The 23,211-nt window shown below is 39.0% G+C and overlaps 1 protein-coding gene across 3 annotated transcripts in view; it reads left to right on the top strand.

The window, feature by feature from the left end:
- Positions 1–23,211, top strand: part of macrod2 (mono-ADP ribosylhydrolase 2) — an 836,537-nt gene that overhangs the window by 802,018 nt on the left and 11,308 nt on the right. For all 3 annotated transcript variants that reach the window (XM_022685268.2, XM_022685265.2, XM_022685267.2), the window contains one exon: positions 9,324–9,392. In XM_022685268.2, coding sequence (XP_022540989.2) covers positions 9,324–9,392 — 69 coding nt within the window. The remainder of the gene's footprint in view (positions 1–9,323; positions 9,393–23,211) is intronic.

Raw genomic sequence — 23,211 nt, 5'->3', positions numbered from 1 at the left:
ATCAGTGTTTATATGCGTTACCCAGTAATTCAGAGCTAGCCGAGTGTGGAGATGTGTATATGGCTGAGAGCAGAGTAAACTCTAGACTTTATAAACGAGAGCACACTGAACTGGGACCAGGTTAACTACTGAAAAAGCACATGTTACATGTTGGGGCCCCTAGATATGAGAGAACAGTGTGAGGCCAGTGGTGGGTTTAGTGTATAAGAAGAAAAGGTAGGTGTGTGTGTGTGTGTGGGAGGAGGGAAGAAAGCCAGCCACTGGCAACACACACCTACACACACACCTATAAACACACACCTACACACACCTGCACACAGACACACATAAACAGCAACAGTTTATAAACCATAGAGAGAGACTGTTTGGATTCTCTCTCTTTTTCTCTCTCTCTCTCTCTCTCTCTCTCTCTCGTGCTCTCTCTCTCTCTCGCTCGCTCACTCGCGTACTCTCTCTCTCTTTCTCTCTTTTACACTTTCTCTCTCTCTCTCGCTAACTTGCGCGCTTTCTCTCTCTCTTTTACGTTTTCTCTCTCGCGCGCTTTCTCTCTCTCTCTCTCGTGCGCTTTCTCTCTCTCTCTTTTACTCTTTCTCTCTCTCGATCTCTCGCGCTTTCTCTCTCTCTCTCTTTTACGTTTTCTCTCTCGCGCGCTTTCTCTCTCTCTCTCTCTCGTGCGCTTTCTCTCTCTCTTTTACTCTTTCTCTCTCTCGATCTCTCGCGCTTTCTCTCTCTCTCTTTTACGTTTTCTCTCTCTCGCGCTTTCTCTCTCTCTCTCTCTCGTGCGCTTTCTCTCTCTCTCTTTTACTCTTTCTCTCTCTCGATCTCTCGCGCTTTCTCTCTCTCTCTATTTTATGTTTTCTCTCTCTCGCGCTTTCTCTCTCTCTTTTGCGCGCGTGCGCTTTCTCTCTCCCTCTTTTACGCTTTCTCTCTCTCGATCTCTCGCGCTTTCTCTCTCTCTTGCTCTCTCTCTCTCTCGCTTCTAGTAATGTGTAAGGTATTGTTCAGTCCACTAACCCCACAAGTGTTCCACACATCTCTAAGCCCCGCCCCCAGATCTGTCTCCTAGCCTTCATTCGCTCCCCCTCAGGACGGCACATTTATTGTTTATTTAAGTGTTTGTTGACTTATTTATATGTTTACTTCTCTTGGCTAAACTCTTTTGACTCTTCTATTTTTTTGCGGGCGAGTTTTGAAAAGTCCCGCGAGCCGCAGGATTAACTTTTTATAGCAGCAGAGACGGGGCTTTATTTAGCGCCGCAGCTAATGTGCTTCATTTAGCCATCCAAAAGTTTCTTATCCGAATTTAAGTTGTGACTTTTTGAACTGTAGCTGATTATTGAAGCTAAAAGTGTTTAGAAAGAAAACTTTTGTAGATCAGATTTTTCTGCTGTTCAGATGCTTCAGTATCAGGCTACATTCATACTGTGCATTAAAGCGTACCAGTTTTTGTCATGTGTGAAACACAAGTGTGGCAATGTGAACAGAAAACTGATTTTTTTCACATATCTAGATTGTGTCCAGATAGATTTTAGATAGACAGCAAGAAACGACATTAAAAACCTGATTTTTGCAAATCAGCTCAAAATCACATTTGGGGTGGTTAAAACTAAAGTGAATTCAATAAGATTTGTACAGATGAATGTTAATCTGAATGCTACAATCTGATTTTTCACATATCTAGATTGTGTCCAGATAGATTTTAGATAGTCTGGACAGCAAGAAACCACATTAAAAAAATAGATTTTTTGTTTAAAACTGAGGTGATTTTAATCAGATTTGTAGAAATGTTAATCTGAATGCTCAAATCTGATTTTTCACATATCTAGATTGTATCCAGATTAATTTAGTCTGGACAGCAGGAAACTCTATTAAAAATCAGATTTTTGCAATTCTGGTTTAAAACTGAGGTGATTTTAATCAGATTTGTACAGATGAATGTTAATGTGAATGCTCAAATTAGATTTTTCACATATCTAGATTGTGTCCAGATTGAGTTTAGATAGTCTGGACAGAAAAAAATAAAAAAACACATTAAAAGTCTGTCTTTTTGCAAATCAGCCCAAAATCACATTGGGAGATTATTTAAAACTGAGGTGCTTTTAATCAGATTTGTACAGATGAATGTTAATGTGAATGCTCAAATTAGATTTTTCACATATCTAGAGTCACATATCATAGTCTGGACAGCAAGAAACCACATTAAAAATCTGAAAAAGAATCTGAATCCAGGCTGTTTGAGTTTATTAGCGCTGTGGGCGTGATCTACATCAGTGTATCTGGTTTCACACTGGTAGTTGTAACAGAAGGATGACCGCCTCCCTTTGCTGACATGGAAAAAAGAAAGACAAGCAATATCGGTAAATAAAATCCCAGTGTGTAATTACTGTTGCTGCCTCCCTGCTTCCATCCACACACTGATTTTACATGTCTGTACTCGCTGCCAATGAGTTATTTGTATTTTTAGTGCAGCTTTTATAAGCATCCATAACGGCGCTGTGGAAGTACATTCATATATTGATGCTAAGGCACTTATTGGAGCTCATTCCAGGCTCTGAAGTGCTATAACTTTTATGATTTGGTAAAATAGTCCTCGGCTGTAGATGAGATGAGAAGGGCGATGGTGGAGGAGTAGTTTATTATCTGCTCACATCGCATGTAATTAAAAATATCGCCCAATCTGAATGTGATTAAGTCCGGGCATGGTCAAGGGCAGGTGTCACCTTTGGCCTGTATGGAAGACCCCGCTGCCTCGTTCTGATTGGCTGCTCTGGCGAGGATTTGACAGGATTAGTGGTTGTTGAGGAACTCTGCGGATCTGCGGAGAAGAATAAAGCTGTGTTGATTATCGCAGCTCTTCTTCTTTATTGTTCATTAGGTCAGAAAAGCTCCTCGCTGGGAGCTTAGCGTGATTTAGCCGCATACTTAAATATTCCATAAGCAGTTATCGCAGCCATTCTTTGTAATAATGCTGGACGTGAACTTGTCTTGGACTGGAGGGGTGTGTGCATTGAGTTACTTTACTACCAGAAACTAAAACTAGAAAACTAGAAAACACTTTCACCAATGAGCCAAAACATTATGACCACTGAAGAAATGAATAGCATTAGCACCACCTCTTTGGTTCTACAACAATTATCCACCTTATCAGCTCTTATCTGCTCCTGTATCTATTTCTCTATACACATTATTATTCTCATTTCACCCTGTTCTTTAATGGTCAGGACCCCAAAAGACCACCACAGAGAAGCTATACCTATCATTATTTGGGTGGTGGGTCATTTACTCAACACTGCAGTGAGTTAAATGTTGTGCGAGGATCAGAATCCACAGTTTGTAATTTTTCTGATATAAATGTAAATATTAAACCATGTTTCCTGTGTCTCAGGATGATATTTTTAAATAAACTGGCTTGCAAAATATTGATGTTAATAATACCTGTCAGGTATGGAGCAGCAAGAGGATGCAGAGAGTTGACGCAAATGTGAGTAAATTTATTGAAAAAATACAAAATGAACAAACAAAGAACTAAATAAGCAAAGAAACACTGAGTACATGAGAACTGGGAAAACAAACGGAAACAAACACAACCTCACAACAAATGCAAACACGTACAAAAAGCAACACCGACCCTGAGACAAAGGAACTATGATTACACATGGATAAAACAGGAAACAAGAAACACCCAGGGACAGATAACGAGGGGGCGGAGCTACAGATGAACACCCTTGGGAGCACTAAAGACAAGAAGAGCACAATAAACAAACAGGAGGGCAGGAAAAATACAGAGACAGACAGGAGAGACAAAGGACAGGATGAGACATGACAATACCCCTTGAATTTTTTTTTGTCTTCTTACAATCACAAAATTAAATGTATTTTATTGAGATTTTAAGTAATAGACCAACACAATTAAGCAAATAATTGTGAAGTGGAACAAAAACGATGCATGGTTTTCAAAATTTAATCAGACAAAAAAATCTGAAAAGTTTGATGTGCAAAAGTATTCAATACTTAGTCAAACTATCTTTCACTGCAATTACAGCTGAAGGTCTTTTGGGGTTCCAGAACTTGGTTCCACATGTTTGCTGTGTTCCTACATGACTTGTAACTACAAACTGCAAACAGCATTTCTTATGTCTCAATCTTTCAGTTTGGGTGGAAAATGGCCTTGTTTTGTTAGGTTTGCAGTTGTAAAATACTTTTTTTTTTTTTGGATTTTTGGATGATGGATTAGGGATTTCTGTTTTGTTTAAGGGTTTTAGAATACTTTTGCACGTCAAACTTTTCAGATTTAAAAAAATGGAAAACCATGTGTCACTTTCCTTCCACTTCACAACTATGTGCTACTTTGTGTTGGTCTCTCGCTTAAAATCTCAATAAAATACATTCCAAGTTTGTGGTTGTAAGGTGAAAAAGTTCAAAGGGTATGAACATGTACGTCATTTGATGGGATTAGCATGCAGATAAATCGAATAAATCAAGCCTCAAAGAATGAAGACGAAACCCCTAAATAACTAACAAAACGAAAGCAAAAACCTATGAAAGAACATCTACAGTCAGTATACGCTTAAAGTAGACGCTCAAACGCTGCCAAGCTTTGGAATCCATCTCTCCGCTAAGCGTTTTGGATCCTACAAGGTCTGAAGCAGAACAGCGGCCCCATTAAGCTGATAAAAGTCACGTCCACGCGCAGTTAAAATAAGAAATCTATGTTCAATTAACACGGCGTATGTTTCCACCCTGCTGTAAGTACTCTCAGTATTGTCCTCTGGTGGATTCACCCGCTTGTTTTCTCGCTCAGCTTTGTTCCAGTGCACTCGCGGAACATGGCTGGCATGCTCCTTCAACATAAACAGCAGCGTAGCGCTGCCAAAACTCCAGCCAGCGAGAAGCACAGGACAGCGTTTGGCACGGCTACGCTAAGCTTAAGCGCGTTTAAAATAGTCTAAGTGGTAAAATATGAGCTGAAGCCTCATTCTGGTTGGCTAATGAAGCGATGCATTGTTCCAAACACAAAATATGCAGAAAAACGAACGCTGAAAGACTCGTTGGTGAGAACTGAAGATAACAATATTTGCTTAACACATACAGGCTTCCTTCTTGCACGCTTTTTTTTTTTGTTTGTTTACGCCCACTGCTTGGCCAGGCATTAAAGTTATCGTTTGTTGTTGAGTGTGGTAAGCCTTTTTTTATCCACTCTGTTCATAATCAAGCATAATAGCTAAGACCACATGAGCAGAAAACAAAGCTAGTGTTCGGCACTACGTACATAAAATACAGTATATACAGTACAACAATGAGTCTAAGGCAGAATTACATGTAATACAGTTAACAGGTAACAAGAACCAAATCCTAATTTCTCACCAAATCTTAAATAGTTATTTTAAGCTCTTTACACTATCATTTTTATATTATATCCAACATTGGTCTGTACATTTAAACCGAGGCTATAAAGAGATGCTCTAAAGAGCAGCGCTTCACATGAAGTTTCAGTTTCATCATCTTTTAACGTCCTCTTCACAACTTTACTTTAACTGATGCTCTCAAACTTTACATTACAAGACAAGAAGTTCAAGTAATCAATTAACTCTTTGATTGACGAGTTCAGCACAGCTGTTAACTAAAAGCCTGAATTCCAGGTGACTCTACCTCATAATAAAACTGATTGAGAAAATCCAGCAGATATGTGTAAATCTGATCATCTAAGCAAAGAGGTGCAGCTTTGAAGAATGTTAAAAATAAAACCTATTCTGGTTTGTTTGACAGTTTTTTGTCAAACTAAATAATTCCATATGTTTTTCTTTATAGTTTTGATGAGTTTAGTATTACTCTACATTGCAGAACATTTTAATATAATGATAATAAGGTGTCATACTGTAAATTAGGCTATTTAAACAGGTTCAAAAATCAAATACAAATTGTCAATAAATACTAATTGTCCACCTTGTCATGCAGTTAGCCATAACAGGAAATAAAAAGAGATAATATAAATTTGATTAGGCTGGAAAATATGATATTCTGTGTAGTCTGAAGTCTTATAAACATGATAAATAATCAAAAGAATAAAAAATAAACCAATGTACCAAAACATACTGCATTTATAGAACAAAAGACCATTACTGAGATATTGATTTGTATGAAATTAATATAACCTGACTTTATTTGATGGCTTGTTTAACAATAATTTAAAGGCATTTAGAATATAATTTTATGCTGATTTTAATGCGTAATGACAGGACTACAATCACTGAGAAACTCTGATAAACACTGATTATAATTACTGTACCTCTTCTCTCCATGTATAAAAACTAATTCAAGCCTATACACTTATATATACACACAAAAATATACAATTAAAAGGAATAAAGAAGGGTTCTGGAGCCAAACCATAGTAGAACCACATTTAGCTTCTATATAAAAGCTTTCAAAAGTTCTTCAGTCCTTCAATCCAGGCCAAGAACCATTACAGAACCTTTATTTTTGAAAGTATAGTCCTGTGTTCCTCCGTCTCCACCTCGGCGAACATGAATAAATCAGCAAGAGTCTGTTCTGTAATCTACATATACCCTCCAGGCATCCACCAAGGGCATTCCTACATCTCCCCGCCTGAAATTTCATCAAGAATCCAGCATGTTCACTCCATTTATCCCAGATACGTCGTCTCAAAGCAGCGTATTTACCCTTCTCCACTCAACCAGTCACTCCACCATCTTCACACGCCATTGAAGTTTCTACCCCATTGATCCCGAGGGCTGTGTGGAGAAGTGTACAAGGGGTCAAGGCTACTTGTAATTGACTATTTCCCTCATTCTGTACTGGTGAAGGAGGTTGTTGATGATCTGATGGTATGGGAGAGGTGGTGTAGCTGTGACCTGTGGCTATGATCTGACAGTAGTGACTGCTTTAGTTGCAGTAGCTAACACATATGAGTCATTTTGTGTCTGTTAATGAACCAAAACTCCAAATATACGAGTATATTTTCTGTACTTGATGAGGATTTATCATCAGAATTTAAGGAAACACGCTAAGTTTAAGCACAGACAGATCTTGTCAGCAGAGCTCACACTATGTCACACTAATCTGTGTGGGTTTTACCCAGTCCTATTTCCACACCCCAGGTTTCCAGGCATAGAACACCAAATAAGATCAACAGATTGCAGCATGGAAGTAATTGCAATTGCAGTTGCTGTTTAGAGCACAGAATAACCTAAATGACAAGATATAGTCAAGTATAGTCAGCCAGACCGAGAACTAAACCCCCGTCTCCCACATAATGTGGTAGCACACTGGCATGCAGTGGTGTTATCCACTGCACCACACCAACTACAATAGCTTTGATAGGATAAAAGGTAGACTGTTTTTTTTTTTGCCATATATTATATTTGTAACCCCGGTGTTGATGATGATGATGATTATGATGATGATGATTGTAACATGGAGGAGGAGGCCGGATGCAAACGCTAGTCGGTTTTATTAGACATTTAAAAACTAACAAAGAACAAAACACTTAGGAGAAATATAAAGAAAAGGAAACTAAAACAAAACACTACAAAACAGAGGATAAACTAAAAGACTTAAACAAACAAGCAAAATAAGCAAACAAAGAAACTAACGAAAGAAAACAAACCAGAATACTGTAGACACAAACACAGCAGGTCCAAGGCTCAACACAGAGTAACAGGACGAGGTCAAACAAAAAGCACGACAGAGAACAAAGGAGCACATGGGGTATTTATATACAGGCACACACTAGGGACACCTGTGGAGGTAATGAGGGGGCGGAGTTACAAATGAGACAGGAGGGATTACAGATGACAGGACAGGGCTAAGGCGGAGACAAGACCAAAACAAAAAAACAGAGCCATGTGAAGCAAATAATTGACATGGGGAGGTAAACAAAACAAGACAGACACAGGCTAAGGTGTGACAATGGTGATGTATTGTATTGCAAATGTATGAAATGTGTGTATTGTTCCAGCCAATACACCCTAACATGCCATAATACTGCTGTCTATGAATTTTGGCATGGTCGTGCGCAAAGTAGAGTACGTAGCATCAGACAGACAGTATTGTTTGTATTTTTTTGTATAATAGTATATGTCTGATACAGATACTGTATAATGCACTGCTGTATAGCATGTATAGAATGAAGCATTGAGCCACCCAATGATGCCAATGATGGACACCAGACTTCAAACGCTCGCCGGACGCCGGTGTTCATTTGTGCCGCGGTGGAACAACCAAGCCAACATTGTGTCTGGGGTCCATTACAGAGTCACCTACGCCCCCCCGGCCCGGTTAGCATCAAAGCGACAGGGGGGGGAGAGAGAGAGAGAGGAGGCTGGAGCTGCAATAAGCTGGAAGGGAGGCTCTTCCCTGAGAGCAGCTTTGAGGCTTGGCTTTTGATCAGCACCCTTATGCTTTCAGGCCAAGTCTGGTTGGTGGGGGGGGGGGGGGGGGGGGGCGAGTGTGATTATGTGAAGAAGTGAATTTGTCATGCTCCATTATGTAGCCCTTTAGTAGTTAAATGCACCAAGACCCGGGCAATTTCAGGCAATCGAGATAATTCAGAATTATTTTTACAGAGTTTATCGAATTTCAATATATAGTATACAATATACAGGGGTTGGACAATGAAACTGAAACACCTGTCATCATTTTAGTGTGGGATTTTAGGTTTCATGGCTAAATTGGAGCAGCCTGGTGTTCAATCTTCATTAATTGCACGTTGCACCAGTAAGAGCAGAGTGTGAAGGTTCAATTAGCAGGGTAAGAGCACAGTTCTGCTCTAAATATTACAATGCACACAACATTATGGGAGACATACCAGAGTTCAAAAGAGGACAAATTGTTGGTGCACGTCTTGCTGGAGCATCTGTGACCAAGACAGCAAGCCTTTGTGATGCATCAAGAACCACGGTATCCAGGGTAATGTCAGCATACCACCAAGCAGGACCAACCACATCCAACAGGATTAACTGTGGACGCTGTAAGAGGAAGCTGTCTGAAAGGGATGTTCGGGTGCTAACCCGGATTGTGTCCAAAAAACATAAAACCACGGCTGATCAATTGATCGTGAAGCCGGTAAACCCAAGAAAAAAAACATCGCTCCTCATGCGGTTTAGCATTTATTTTAGCATTTTGTGTTGTATTGTGAGAAAAGAAGGATGCCTGCTGGTTACCTGACAGAATTAAAACCTGATGCTTCTTATAAATCTTTGTTGCTTTCATATTTATCTGTTTCATACATTTATCTGTTCACTCCCTCACTGCCCATCCGTCAATATTTAGCCTTCTTCTTTGCTTCATTTTTCTTTCCACAGACCAACCAAAGGGCACAGAGAACAATGAAAATGACAGCCAAGGAGATGCAGTGGCCATGGACATGGAAGGTAAGCCTGTTTTCAAAGGTCTTTCAAAAGCTTATAAGGTTTGATCAACTCTGTTTGACGTTATCATCTCAACCTTTAAAAAGCTGTGGCTGTCTCTAGCTGTCTCTAGTAGAACCTATGCCTATAAATGCACTTTTTTATTTAGGAGGAAGCATAAATATTAGCATAAACTGGTCTGTGCTAAAGTACTGCAAGCCCGGATAAGCTGAATGTATTAAAATCAATTTTAAGTCATTTTAATGTGAAGTTAATTAAGCTTAAAACGTTTTGTCATTTTTTTGTCCAATAATTATACTTCAAAATTGTATGTTGAGGTAAACAAAACAGATGTATTTAGTTTTCTTTTGGAAAATACTTATTTTATTTAAAAAAAAAAATGAGTAAACAGTATAGTGCACCACGAACAAAGAGAGTCCAGATAGTTAATCATAAAACAGTATATGATCTACAAATTTACCTGAGGTAGCCTGGGGAATGACTCCACACTGACAGTGTTATAACTTGCTTTAACTCAAAGATCCCATTGGAATGTATATGTGGTAGCAAATGTTTTCTTAGCTTCCCTCCTTACTTTATTTCAGTAATTCAGTTCTAAATGTGAAACTCATATATATTATATAGATGTATTACACACAGAGTGATCTATTTTAAGCGTTTATTTCTTTTATTGTTGATGATTATGGATTACAGCCAATGAGAACCCAAAATTCAGCATTTTAGAAAATTGGCATATTTTATATAACACCAATTGTTGCTTTTGGCAGTGTGGGCAGTGTGCCAAGTCCTGCTGGAAATTGAAATCTGCATGTCTGTAAAAGTTGTCAGCAAAGGAAAGCATGAAGTGCACTGATTTTAGACTTGCAGAAAATTTCATTTTCCAGCAGGACTTGACACATTGCCCACACTGACTACCAAAAGTACTAATCGGTCTTATATAATATTCAAATTTTCTGAGACAATAAAAGAAATAAAGGCTTAAAGTAGATCACACTGTGTGTAATAAATCTATTACTACTAAAATTTATTTATATAGCACTTTAACACTTTCAAAGGAAAAGGACAAAGTGCTGTACATAAACAAATAATATATATATATATATATATATATATATATATATATATATATATATATATATATATATATATATATATATATATATAATACCACAGGCCATACAATTAACACTCTAGGTGTCAAAAGCTAAGCAGAAAAGGTTTTAAGTTTTAAGAAGGGATTTAAAACTAGATAGTGTGGAAGCCTGTCTAATGTGCAGGGGCAAACTATATCTATATCCATCTATATAAGATATGAGTTTCACATTTTTATCTGAATTACTGAAATAAAGTAACGAATTTTTTATGATATAAAATGTCTTTTATTGTTGATGATTATGGATTACAGCCAATGAAAACTCAAAATTCAGCATTTTAGAAAATTGGCATATTTTATATAACACCAATTGTTGCTTTTGGCAGTGTGGGCAGTGTGCCAAGTCCTGCTGGAAAATGAAATCTGCATCTCTGTAAAAGCTGTTGTCAGCAAAGGGAAGCAGTAAAGTGAAGTACTGCACGTTTCGCTTATATTACCTTACTATTTTCCAGATTTTACACAAATTACAAAATGTGACTGAGGTTCTTAAGCTGTTCTAATAATGCAGTTAAAATAATGCATAAATCAACTTCAAAAAATCAAATTCAGACCCTTTCAGTCCTGCCCACTTGGAGCTCTCATGCATAATGCACATAACACACTTCAAACGGTGTTGTCTCGGCACTTGTCGTGTATTTGTGTGTATCTGTGTTGGGAAATCAGGCCAGTAAAACCGTGCGGATCACAGGAGTGCCCTCAACATCCGTGTTTTGGATATTACCTCCATTTGCTAATATATTGAATGAAGCCTGTAGTGGTAATTCACTTCACTCCTCACGCCAGTCGGCTCTGCGGGTACTCAGCTTCAATAAAGCGGGCTTTCCCCTTACTTAATATGCTCGCGTGTAATAAAAGCACTTTGCAGTAATGAGAGTTTGAAAGCTTGTTAAAGCCTCTTTTATGCGCTCGCTTCTCTCCGGTCCGATCCGTGCTCCTTTTCCTTTTTTTCAGTCCCACTGGGGCGGCGGGTGGATGGAGAAAAGGGTGGGGTGGGGTGGGGGGGATGCATAACTCATATTCATACTCAGACAGGCAGAAAATTAGATCTGCTGTCTTCCATTCGTTCAGGAGATAGCGGAGGGAAGACGATGTATTGTTAGTCAGCACCAATCGACTGCATCACACAAATAATGAGCGGACGTGTGGAGAGGGAGAGGCGCTCCTTTGTTCCGACTCCTGGAGTCAAACAAAACAAAGCTGTTGAGAGTCGAGTACAGTATGTTTTTGCTGGATACACTAAATACACGTTTTATGTGTATAGATCTGAAAGCGTGCTGCTCTTTGTCTGTTAGTAATTAGTTATTACAGTATTTATTTTTACTTTTTAAATAACTTTTGAAGGCTGTTAAGATCTATGCATGTGTGTGTGTATGTATGGGTATGTATACACATGAGTATATACATGTGTATATGTATATTTATGTATATATGTATATGTTTGTGTATGGAGGTATATGTGTAGGTATGGATGTGAGTAAGTGTACATATCTGTATTCTTTAAATTGTTGACTGAGAGCTCTGCACAAGAATTCCAATGTGTCTGGACTGCGGTTTTGTACACAAATGGCAAATAAATAAATAAATAAATAAATAAATAAAATAAACTATTTCTATAGAGGATGAGATATGTTAGCTACTCTAGAGAGTGTTTATACTGACTAACTAAAATATTGACCATTATTACATCCAGTCAGCCAATAGAAGAGTCGAACAAGCATTTACTGTATAATAATAAAAAGAAATAAGCAGAGCTCTGGAAAAAGAGGCCACTGAATCAGTTTCTCTGATTTTGTCATTTTTATAGCTATTTGTTTGAGAAAAAATTAACACGTTGTGAAGAAAATAAGAGACCAAGTAAAAACGTAAAAATTACGAACTTCTGTAATTTCACAAAATTGAAAAACTCTGAACCAAACTGAACTGCTTGAATTTTTGCACCAGGAGTAAAGCAGCATAAAGTTATCCAAAAGCAGTGTGTAAGACTGGTGGAGGAGAACATGATGCCAAGATGCATGAAAGAAAAAAACTGTGATTAAACACCAGGGTTATAATTACAGCAAATATTGATTTCTGAACTCTTAAAACTTTATGAATATGAACAGTCTGGAAGCTCTGCATAATTATTTTCATAATTTTTTATTTGGAATTTGGGAGAAATGTTGTCTGTAGTTTATAGAATATAACAGCAATGTTCATTTTACTCAAACAAATAGCTATAAATAACAAAATCAGAGAAACTGAATCCGAAACTGAAGTGATCTCTGCATTTTGTGCTAGTTGTACTTTTTCCTGTATATTTTTCCTGTGTTTTCAGTACAGATTTGTTCATGCAACTACAGTATCAGATCTCTGACAGCAGACGTGTCTTGTCTTGTCACGTTGTGTCATGTTCTTACATCTGATTCTCTATAGCGAATCAAAAGACAGGGCCTGGCAGTAATACTGTATCTGACAGCTGTTAGTTTGTTAGTTGCTGCGTGCTGTAAAGAGAACAACTCGCTTTAGAGAACAACACGATCCGAGTCCTGCGTTCTGAGACGGAGAGATTCAGATTTAGCCGCCGTGAAGAGCACTTTTGACACGTTTGACATTCAACCTCACATTTCAACTCCTTTTGACTCGGCTGAGTAGCTGCGGACTGAAGCACATCATCAGAAACAGCCACGGACCCTCTCACCTCACCTCACCCACCCGAGATAAAGCCCGCCCCGCACAAACCCGGCCGGCGAGAGGCGCCGGGGGCCGCGGGGGCCGGCGAGGACAGCGCTGGAGCCGTGCCACAGAGTCCCACTTAACGGTCACTTCCCATGAATATTCACTTTAGATTCTTTAATAAAAACCCAGCCTAGGGTGCTTCACTGGATTGGAGTTTCAGAGAGCGAGAGCTTCAGAGTGCGTGTGGTCCCATCGGCCTCTCCACAGCACAGACGCTAACGCTAACGCAGGAGTGACACAGTCTTACATCAGCGGGATTCAGGATTGCGTTTATAGTGTGACCATCTTTCGCTGAGACTGTTATCTCTGGCTTGCTGATTGAGCTGATTGAGCTGATTGAGCTGATTGAACTCAGTAATCCGCCACCCTGCAGAGGGTGGTGAAGGCTGCACAGAGGATTGTTGGAGTTAGCTTCCCCAGCACCACAGACATTTACACCTCCAGGTGCAGGAAAAGGGCCACCTGCATCAGGAAGGATCCCACCCACCCAGCACACGCACTTCCTGTCCCACTCCCCTCAGGCCGGAGGCTGCGGAGCATTAAGTGCAAAACAACAAGACTCAGAAACAGCTTCATTCCGGAAGCTGTAAGACTCTTAAACTCCACTTAACAACACACTGCACTGACACCAAGGACAATTACTGTTTACTGTTTACAAACATGGTCACTTTACTTGCACTGAGACACTTTATCTCCACTGCTCTAATTCACATTATCATGCTGCTATAGCACACTTGCACTCTGGACTTCATGTTGCTGAACCTTCTACTCTCTATTTATTTTTTTTATTCTTGGGATATTTATCTATCTATTTTGTATATTCTATTTCTTTTATTGTATTCTTTAATAACAGCTCTTTGGGTGTAAAACTGGATCGTGAGATCACAATTTTGTTCCACCTCATGTACCACATGTGATGCGAATGACAATAAAATCTCCTTGAATCCTTGAATCCTTGCATTATAATCTATTCTATGAAGGACACATCATAATGCAGTGAAGAAGTAAAAAAAAAATATGACAGAGAGCTTTGATATTCAGATCTAGTTACAGTTATCGATTTTAATCACAAAAAAAAATAATAATATATATATATATATATATATATATATATAATGCTGCAAGGCTTTAGTCTCCACTAGCCAGTTGCATCAGCTACTATCATACTATCATCAAAAGATTCAGAGAATCTGGAGAAAGAAGAAATCCTTGTTTAAAAAGGGCAAAGCCAACGGTTAGAATTGGATGCTAGTGATCTTTGGGCCCTCAGGTGTCTCTGTGTTACTGAAAATCACAGCATGAGCTCTGGAATACCTCCGTTCTGCTTTATTCATGCTTTATTCTTAGTTATTTTTATTGTTATTCACTTACATATTTTTTTATTTGACTTCTCTTTGTATTTTCTCATTTGTAAAGCATTTTGAATGAAACTTTCTATATAAATAAACTTGCCTTGCCTTCTGTGAAACCATAATAGCGACACATTGAGAGCTTTTCCACTGAAAGAACTACCATTCCATTCTGGCTTTTAAGAACCGTAGTGATTTTTAGCGAACCAGCCCACGTTTCCATCAGTTTTAGTGAGAACCTCTAAAAAATTAGTTTTTGAATGAACGTTTCTGGTTCTGTAACCTACTTTTGTTGGAAACGGTTAAAAATTAGGTTCAAAAACCAGAACCGTGCTGGTTCTACGTCAATGGAAAAGCTCTGATTGAGACAAGGCCTCCCAACAGACATAACCAGTATGTTATTTTTTTTTTAGCATTTAGCATTAAGCTAACCACAGGCCAAAAACACTAATGTTTTACAACGCTAGTCTATGTACAGGGTGCTTGTATAAGACGCATTCTGTAATGTTCCCAACTCTGCCTGTACAGAGACGTTCTGCAGAGTATCAGAACTTGAACTGTGGCCCTCAGACTGTTCCTGCTTCTTAGTTACAAGCTCCTCCGGCACCAACAAACAAACCCGAGCGGAAACCTGGACAGAAGGTGCGTGTAATCAAGCCCAGTGACACGCAGCAACACCTCCGAGGATTCCTTTCAGACGTGGCGCCGCGGGTTAATCGAAAAGCGCTTCCCCTTAAAAACCAGCCGAGGCCAGAGGCTCTGAGGCCACGCCAAGCCATCAGCTGCCTATTGAACGCAATCTCGCTCGGTGACAGCGAGCGGTTTTTAACCCTTCCTTCAGTGGCACATTGTCGAGAAATCGTAGCAGAATGATTTCTCTGTACTTTGAAAGGGGGCAAAGGACACGATGCAGAAACCTTTAAGATTCATTCAATAAATACCGCTCAGACATTATAGATACACACTATAGACCTATATATGTCCAAGCGTTTGTGAACAGGCATTTTTATGAATGCATTTACATTTATTCAGATACTTTAAGTTGCGCCATAAAAGTATAAGTTGATTCACACATACAAATACGGCTAATAGAGGGATATAAAACCCCCAGCATTGAAAACTGTAGAGCACTGGAACGGCATTCTCCGGAATAATAATAACAATAGAAGTAATGCATTATATAATAGCACAATAATAATTTTGTTAAGAACTATAATTACAGAAAATCAAAACAAAAAGACAAACGAAGACAGACATTAAAAAACAATAAGGACAGACATGTAGGCAAGACACGTTTATATGTTTTCAGTGATTCAGTTGAAAATGTGAAACTCATACATTATATAGATGTAATAAACACACAGAGTGATCTATTTTAAGTGTTTATTTATTTTATTGTTGATGATTATGATGATGACTTACAGCCAATGAAAACCCAAAAAATCAGTGTCTCAGAAAATTTTAAGACCAGTTATATAAGACAAATTGGTTCTTTTTTAGCAGTGTGGGCAGTATGCCAAGTCCTGCTGGAAAATGAAACCTGCATCAAATAAAACCATAAAAGTTGCCAGCAGATGGAAGCATGAAGAAAATGTAAAAGAAAACGATAAAAACGCTTAAAATAGATCACTCTGTGTGTAATACATCAAATTTTCAACTCAACTACTGAAATATTTGTATTTTTTTTTTGATGCACCTGTACATGCTTTGTACATGTCATATTCATTTAGTGACTTCTATGTAATTTTTATCTGATCTATTTTTTTTTTAATGATCTGCAGCTTCTTTCATCTGGACTTTTCTCTTTGACAAATTTAAATCTGCACAGGCCAAGGCTATGAATTTTCCGTATTGTTTTTACTCACATAAAATGCCGTAATCTGAGGCCCCGGCTTTTAAAGACGAAGAACAAAAAAAAAGGTTAAAAGAAGGTTAAAAAGGGGCCATAATGCTAATCCACAAAGCAAATATATTCACTGCGGCTGTATGGGGTTGATGATGCACCTTCTTGAGTCGTACATTTCCCAGACCTCCTCGGCATTCATGTGAAACTCTTCCAGGCAGCCATTCGTGAAAAGCTGGGCCACTGGAGTTAATGAAGTGGTAAATGTGAAGAGCAAACCGCTTATTTCCATGTGTAAATATTCAAGGGGTCTAGAACCTGGAGTGGCAACAGTGCCGGCGAACCGAGCCGGCGTGCTCGGAGGTGAGTGCTCTCCATGGCTTGGGAGGCTTTTCTCCATGCCCTTTTTTCCTTTTCATGGCTGCGGGATGATAAAGCTCTGGACAATTGAAGCCAATTAAAACTTACTGAGCTGAGGAGCAAAAACACCGCAGATGCTCCCACTGCATGTTCCTCCGGTGAAAAGCCAAGTGGCCCTCTTGATCGCCCTCCGCCTTTTGTCACCGGAGGCGGCGGAGGGAAGAGAGGGGCGAGTGGGCGAGATAAAGAGTGAGGGAACGGGGAGGGTTTGAGTCGTGGAGAGAAGAAGAAATCAGGCGTACATGCTGAGAGCATTTACCTAACCGTACAGGATGAGCATGGTAGCGTTGGCATTGAACGCAAAGCTTTTCCCAGAGAGCATTTGGCTCGCCTGAAAGGCGGCGAGATCCTTCTGTCCAACAAGGGTGGCCGGGACATTGTTAGGAATACAAAAAAGGCCTTTAAGCAGGGGTGAAAGAGAACATGAGGCCATCTGCTTTCGCGGGTTTCGGGGGTTACGCCGAGTGCACTGAGACGAGGAAGCGTGTGACAGTTTGCACAAAGCGTAGCTAACGGCTCGGGGAAACTCAACCGTGAACAAAGACTTAGAAATCGAAGGACACATGACGTTTGTTTGTTTGGCGCTACTTACTGTACTTATGGTATCACTTTACAATTCATTGTATCTGGGTTTCAATAGGGAGTAATCGACTAGGATTGTGAAAAAAATTAAATACACCCCCTGACACGAAAGAAATAATGCAACAAGTTGGAAGTTGAAAAGGTTTATATTAAAAGGAGGCCCAAATACCCAGTTGAGTGCATCTAGAATGGACACAAGCTGAGATTGAGACGATTGGGTGAGGAGGCGTACAGGTTCTGTATGGCATCCTGCAGAACATTTGGTTTTGTAGATCCTACTCTAAACTCGTAGGTTGCTGAAACCCAAAAAATACCAGATGATACATCTATAAATAGTGGATTGGTGATAAATCTGGTGACCAGACAGACCAAGCAGGAAATGCCCGTTGGAAGTCCTACCAATGAAAGATGACGTTTTGTGGCTGGAGGATGTCCTACATATATTACATACAGAATTACTGACCAAAAGTGTCCCTCGTTTTATTACTAGGGGTTACTGACTTTTGCATGAAATGACATAGTATTGTATGCAATGGCTACATAATACTTAATAGTCATATCTGACTGCCATCGAAACCCAAACAGAACCTAAAGAAATTATGGTTCCAGTCCATAGCAGTTCATAGCACCCTGACTTAACGGTGATTTATTAAATTTTTTTTGGAAAGCTGAGTTCAATTTCACTCGCTATAATAACCAGACCTGATTACTTATAGCCAGACCTGTAGATCTAAACCTGTATAAATCACTTAAATTTTAAGTCTGACATCATGAAGCAGATTAAAGATCTCAAAAATAAAAGCAACACATTAAGCTTCATATATTACAGTATGAAGAAATTCAACAACAGATGAGAAAACAAAGTAATATTTATTATTGCTGCTATAATTGATGGAACCATGAATTCTGCTCTCTACCATAAAATCCTGAAGGAGAATGTCCGAACATCAGTTCAAGACTTTAAGCTCAGGGGTACTGCAGGGGTTCTGCAGCAGGACAATGACCTGAAGCACACCAGCAGGTCCACAATCTGTTTATGCTGAAAAATCCTCCAATGTGTCTGAATTAAAACAATTGTGTAAAGAAGAGTGGAACAAAATTCCTCTACAAAGATGTAAAAGACTCTTGATTACTTGATTGCAGTTGTTGCCACCAAGGGTAGCACAAACTAATTATTAGGTTTAAGGGGCAAATACTACTTTTTTTTTTTACATAGGGGCAAGGATGGTTTGGATATCTTTTATTCCTTAATAAATGTAAAATAAATAACTTTTAAAATCTGCTTGTTATATTTACAAAGATTGTAAAGGTTATCTTTCTCTGATATTAAAATGTGTTTGATAATCTAACAAGTGAAAAGTAAGTATGATAAAAAAAAGAAAAGAACTGTCTATTATTTCTATTATCTTAATACTTTTTGTTTTGTTTGTTTTGTTCTATCTTTGTGTTTCTGCAGCAGGGGCTGTGGAAATACCTGCAGAGGCTTCAGGTGAATTTCTCCTGTAGTAACTGGTGTGAGAGGACAAGTGGGTAAAATTGAGAGCAAAACAAAAAAGTCAAACGGAGTCGAGGGAAGGCAACAGAGAAGATGCTAAAAAGGTCAAACTTTGGCGTGACCTACATACCTCCTAAATCCAGCCGTCAGGCAGCGAGACCCTCTCTGAGCACTCGCTGAATTACTTAGCATAATCGGAGCGCCGCATTTACGTCTGAACCCGCTGAAAGCTTCTAGCCTTACGAGACCCAGACTGTCTGAGAAAGGGAAAAATGCCACGCTGAAAAAAAAGAGTGTGTTTGCAGAGGAAACCTTTAGACCTGGTGGGCGGGGACTGAGTGAAGGAAGTGGAGAGAGATGTCAGGCTGGAGAAATTGTAAAACACGAAAAAAAAACTCAGGCTTTTAATAAAACTGACAAGACGTTGCAAATTGAGGTGATGCTGAGGGTCTCGGAAATACCACTTGTACCGTGCACTTATTTCAATTTGTGCTGGATGTGCGGGGACCATGTGACTAAATGATTATGCGTACGATTCGAGAAGTGCGCACTTTATTGTTGGAGGATTTTTTTTTTTTATGGAGAAAGTTGAGTACCATATAGTTGAGTCAACAAGTCAACAAAACATATCAAACATACAGAAACGTTGTGACCTTGCGGCGGCTGTGTACGTCATTTTTTTCAGCTCTACTGATCATATAGGAGCACTTTGTATTTCTATAATAATTACTAGTCTGTAGTCCTCTATCTGTGTCTCTGTATACTGCTGTTATTGTTATTATAATTATTATCCTCCTTTCATCCTGTTCTTTAATAGTCAGCATCTATTATTGTTATTATTTGGGTTTTGTGTCATTTATTCTCACTGACATGGTGATGGTGAAATGGTGAGGTGTCAGTGTTTAAACAATTAGGGCCCTATTTTAGTGATCTACAGCTCACAAATCATTGCAGATCATGTATTTGGATGTAGGGCATGTCAATGTGTCTTTGGTATCTTGAGGGCGCAAAAAATATGCCTTGTGCAGCTCGAAAAGGTGCAAAAGTCATGAACTAATTCTCTTAATTAATCATGGTGGATTTAATTTTGGGCGTAACGTGAAATAAAATCTGCTTGGAGCTCTGACTTTGGTGCGTTCGTATCTTAACAGTGTGGTGTTTTGTGCGTCTCAGCAGAGGATACTGAGCTGCTCGTTCACAGCAATGTTATTTTATTCTTTATTCTGTTTATTGTTGAGGTAAAAGTCAAGTTTGTGCTCTGGAGTGCGTCCGTTACCTATAGTAATGGACTCTGATGATTGGCTGTTGTCAGGGTTTTAATGAGTCAGTGGAGCACCTGTATTTTTGCGTCGCCAAAATAGAAACACATCAGAAATTTACCTGAACACACCTCACTTCCAGATCATCACGCCACTCCATCAGTGTAGATTTATTCCTAAACTCTGACACTATTTTAACAGTGCAGGCATAAAGGCATAAAGGCACAAGGCGTGAAAATAGACTGTTGACAGGGTATAAGATAGCAATGAACAGGGTGTACTATAGGGCCCCATGTTCTTATTATAAGGTGGCCATAGTATTGTGCTTGATTGTCATATATTAATACCTACTGTAATTATTGTCCAGCCCTAGTTCCAAGTAAATTCTATTCCAGTCTATTTGAATGTCTATTCCAGTCGCTACTCTCTAATACAATGCTGTCTGTACACAATTAAATCATATCTTTATTTATTTCCATTCGCTTAGATTGGATTGGTTTATTAACTTCTAAAGCCAGTGTTCCCAAACGTTTCCTGTATCAGGACCTGCATTCTGAGTCAGTGTTTGCCTCGGGACCCACTAAATATTTTGTGATGAAATGAAACAAGACATTTCCAGTCTAATTTTACTCACTATACCGGTCTTTTTGCTCAGCAAGTGTGACAACGCACCACGACAAAGGAATAAAACATAGCTCTTATGAAACATGCAGAACCCCAAAGTCATAAAAACCAGAAAAGTGCATTTCCTAAAATACCCACGGACGGGTAGCGCAACTTAATTCGTTTGCACTTCCAGGCAGCTGGCATGCTGTTGCTGCATAATCACCAGGGTGAAACTGCTTCTGATACAGCAGCTCACAGACGCAGACTTGTGCTGATCCACATCACCCGAGGAGTGATGAGGGGAATGAAAAAAAAAGCCATCTACTCTACTGTACCCACCCAGAGAGAGCAAGACCAACTGTGCTCTCTCAGGGCTCCGGCAGCTGATGGCAAGCTGCATGACCGGGATTCAAACCAGCACTTGAACTTGTTTTGAACCACCACAAAACATTTTGCAGCCCACACAACAAAGGAGAAAAACTAACCCAAAGCTAATTTTAACAGTCAAACCAAGGAATCGTCTTAACCTAAAAATGTTTGTTTATTTCAGCTATTTACTTTTCATTTATATGTTAAATTTGAAAAACAGAAAGAACTAATTTTGGCCAATGCAGGAATGGATGTATATATTACCAAATGAAATGAAGTTGAGCAGATAAAACATTAAATATATGAATTTGCATACGGCATCAACTAAAGCATACCTCTTGAACATCCAGCAGCTGATGGCAAGCTGCATGACTGGGATTCAAACTAGCAATCTACCAATCATAGTGGCAGCATGAGTCCATACATTTAAACACGTCCAAGAATTCCCTGTCCATCCTGATTTCTTCATACTGTTGATTTTTATGGGACTGAAGACACTTGCTGCTGCATGTTTTAGGGATTTTAGGGTTGATTAAGGGTTAAGGTAATGGTTAAGTGTAGGGTTATGTTTTATTTTGAATAATTTACGTTCAATCTATGGTTAAGTTGCAGTTAATAGACATTCAGTTGAATGTTAGTTAACCATCAACAAGGCCATCAAATGGTCCATCCAAGTAAAGTGTTACCATAATAATATTTTCACTTTAAGCCCGGTGTTATAGGTTATAAGTGTATTCTTATCAGTGTGTGGTATACAGTATTGGAAGGGTTTGGACAGTAAAGACATGCTTGTTTTCTTTTGGCTCGTCGTCCCAAACTAACAGTGTAGGCCTGTCTTCATGAACTAACCAGTTTGTTCACAAGCTTTCCTTTCTTGTTCCCATAATAAGGTTTTTATTCCTTTGGAGTTATTCTGGGCTCCACTGAAGACGTGCAGGCCTGTGATGGTAGTCTCGGGCTCAGGTTCTTTGTATAGGCTTCATGCCCTCTCTCCAAATGATGGGCCTCATATTTTTATCTGAGCAAGAGCCAAATTAGAGAGACAGCCAATTTGCTTCTATTGAGCGACATATCGGCTCGGCGGCAGGGTGTGAGGCTACTGCATCGATTGAGATTCCGTGCTTGTCGTGTTTTTCTTTTCTTTTCTTTTTCTGTTTTTTTTTTTCTAGGCTGGCTCGGTTGTGTTTTTGATCAGGGCTGCTTATTAGAGGAGGAAAATGACAGAGAGAGGATGAGCAGAGAGAGAGAGAGAGAGATAAACTCGGCGGCAGAGCGAAAGCCAAGCCTTCAGTTTACTTCCAGTTTGCTTCAACAGAGGCCAATCAGAACTCAGAGAACTCACAGAATTCATTCTTTTATTCATTTTGCAGAAACACATATTAGGGGACAGCACAATTAAAATATACATACATAAAATATACGCAGAATTTCTTTAAACTGGGTCCAATTGTGAATCGTACACTGACAGGTTCCTCTTTACTATAGAACTGTATATACTGTAGGGTTTTCTATGGCTCTCCTGCAAAAAAAGCACTTAATCAGAGTAAACTGCCATTCAAATCAAATCAATTTGACCCATGTTTAACATCTTTAAATGAATAAATAGTTTGTATTACTTAATATTAAATGACTTTTCCTAATTTACTTGTGCATCTCAAAATATTAAAATATTATTGAAAAGTTAGTCAGTGTTTCCCGATAAATAGCATTCAGGAAATGTTCTAATAATCTAAAATAGTTAGCTGGGTGCCCTGCTCATGCTCTCCTGAGTACTGATTACTCTCCCCTGTTCATGACTACTTATGTTCTATTTAAATCTGATCTGTTTTCTCAGCTTCGCAAAGTATTGCCAACAGTTTATTTGTGTGTGTTGATCTCTGCTTTGTCTTCTGTTTACATTGTTCTGTCTTCTGTTTTTTCTTTGTTTGCCTCAGTGTTTGTAATCTGGCTTGGTTTTGGTTTACATGTACCTGTGTGTCTGTATTGTCCATGTTGGATTCACCCAGACTACACGCTCAAGTTGGGCTTATA

The sequence above is a fragment of the Astyanax mexicanus genome, chromosome 7 (genome assembly GCF_023375975.1).
Source record: "Astyanax mexicanus isolate ESR-SI-001 chromosome 7, AstMex3_surface, whole genome shotgun sequence".
NCBI classification, from domain to species: domain Eukaryota; kingdom Metazoa; phylum Chordata; class Actinopteri; order Characiformes; family Acestrorhamphidae; genus Astyanax; species Astyanax mexicanus.
Note: the sequence above shows the minus strand (reverse complement) of the source record. Positions and strands in the feature narration are given on the sequence as shown.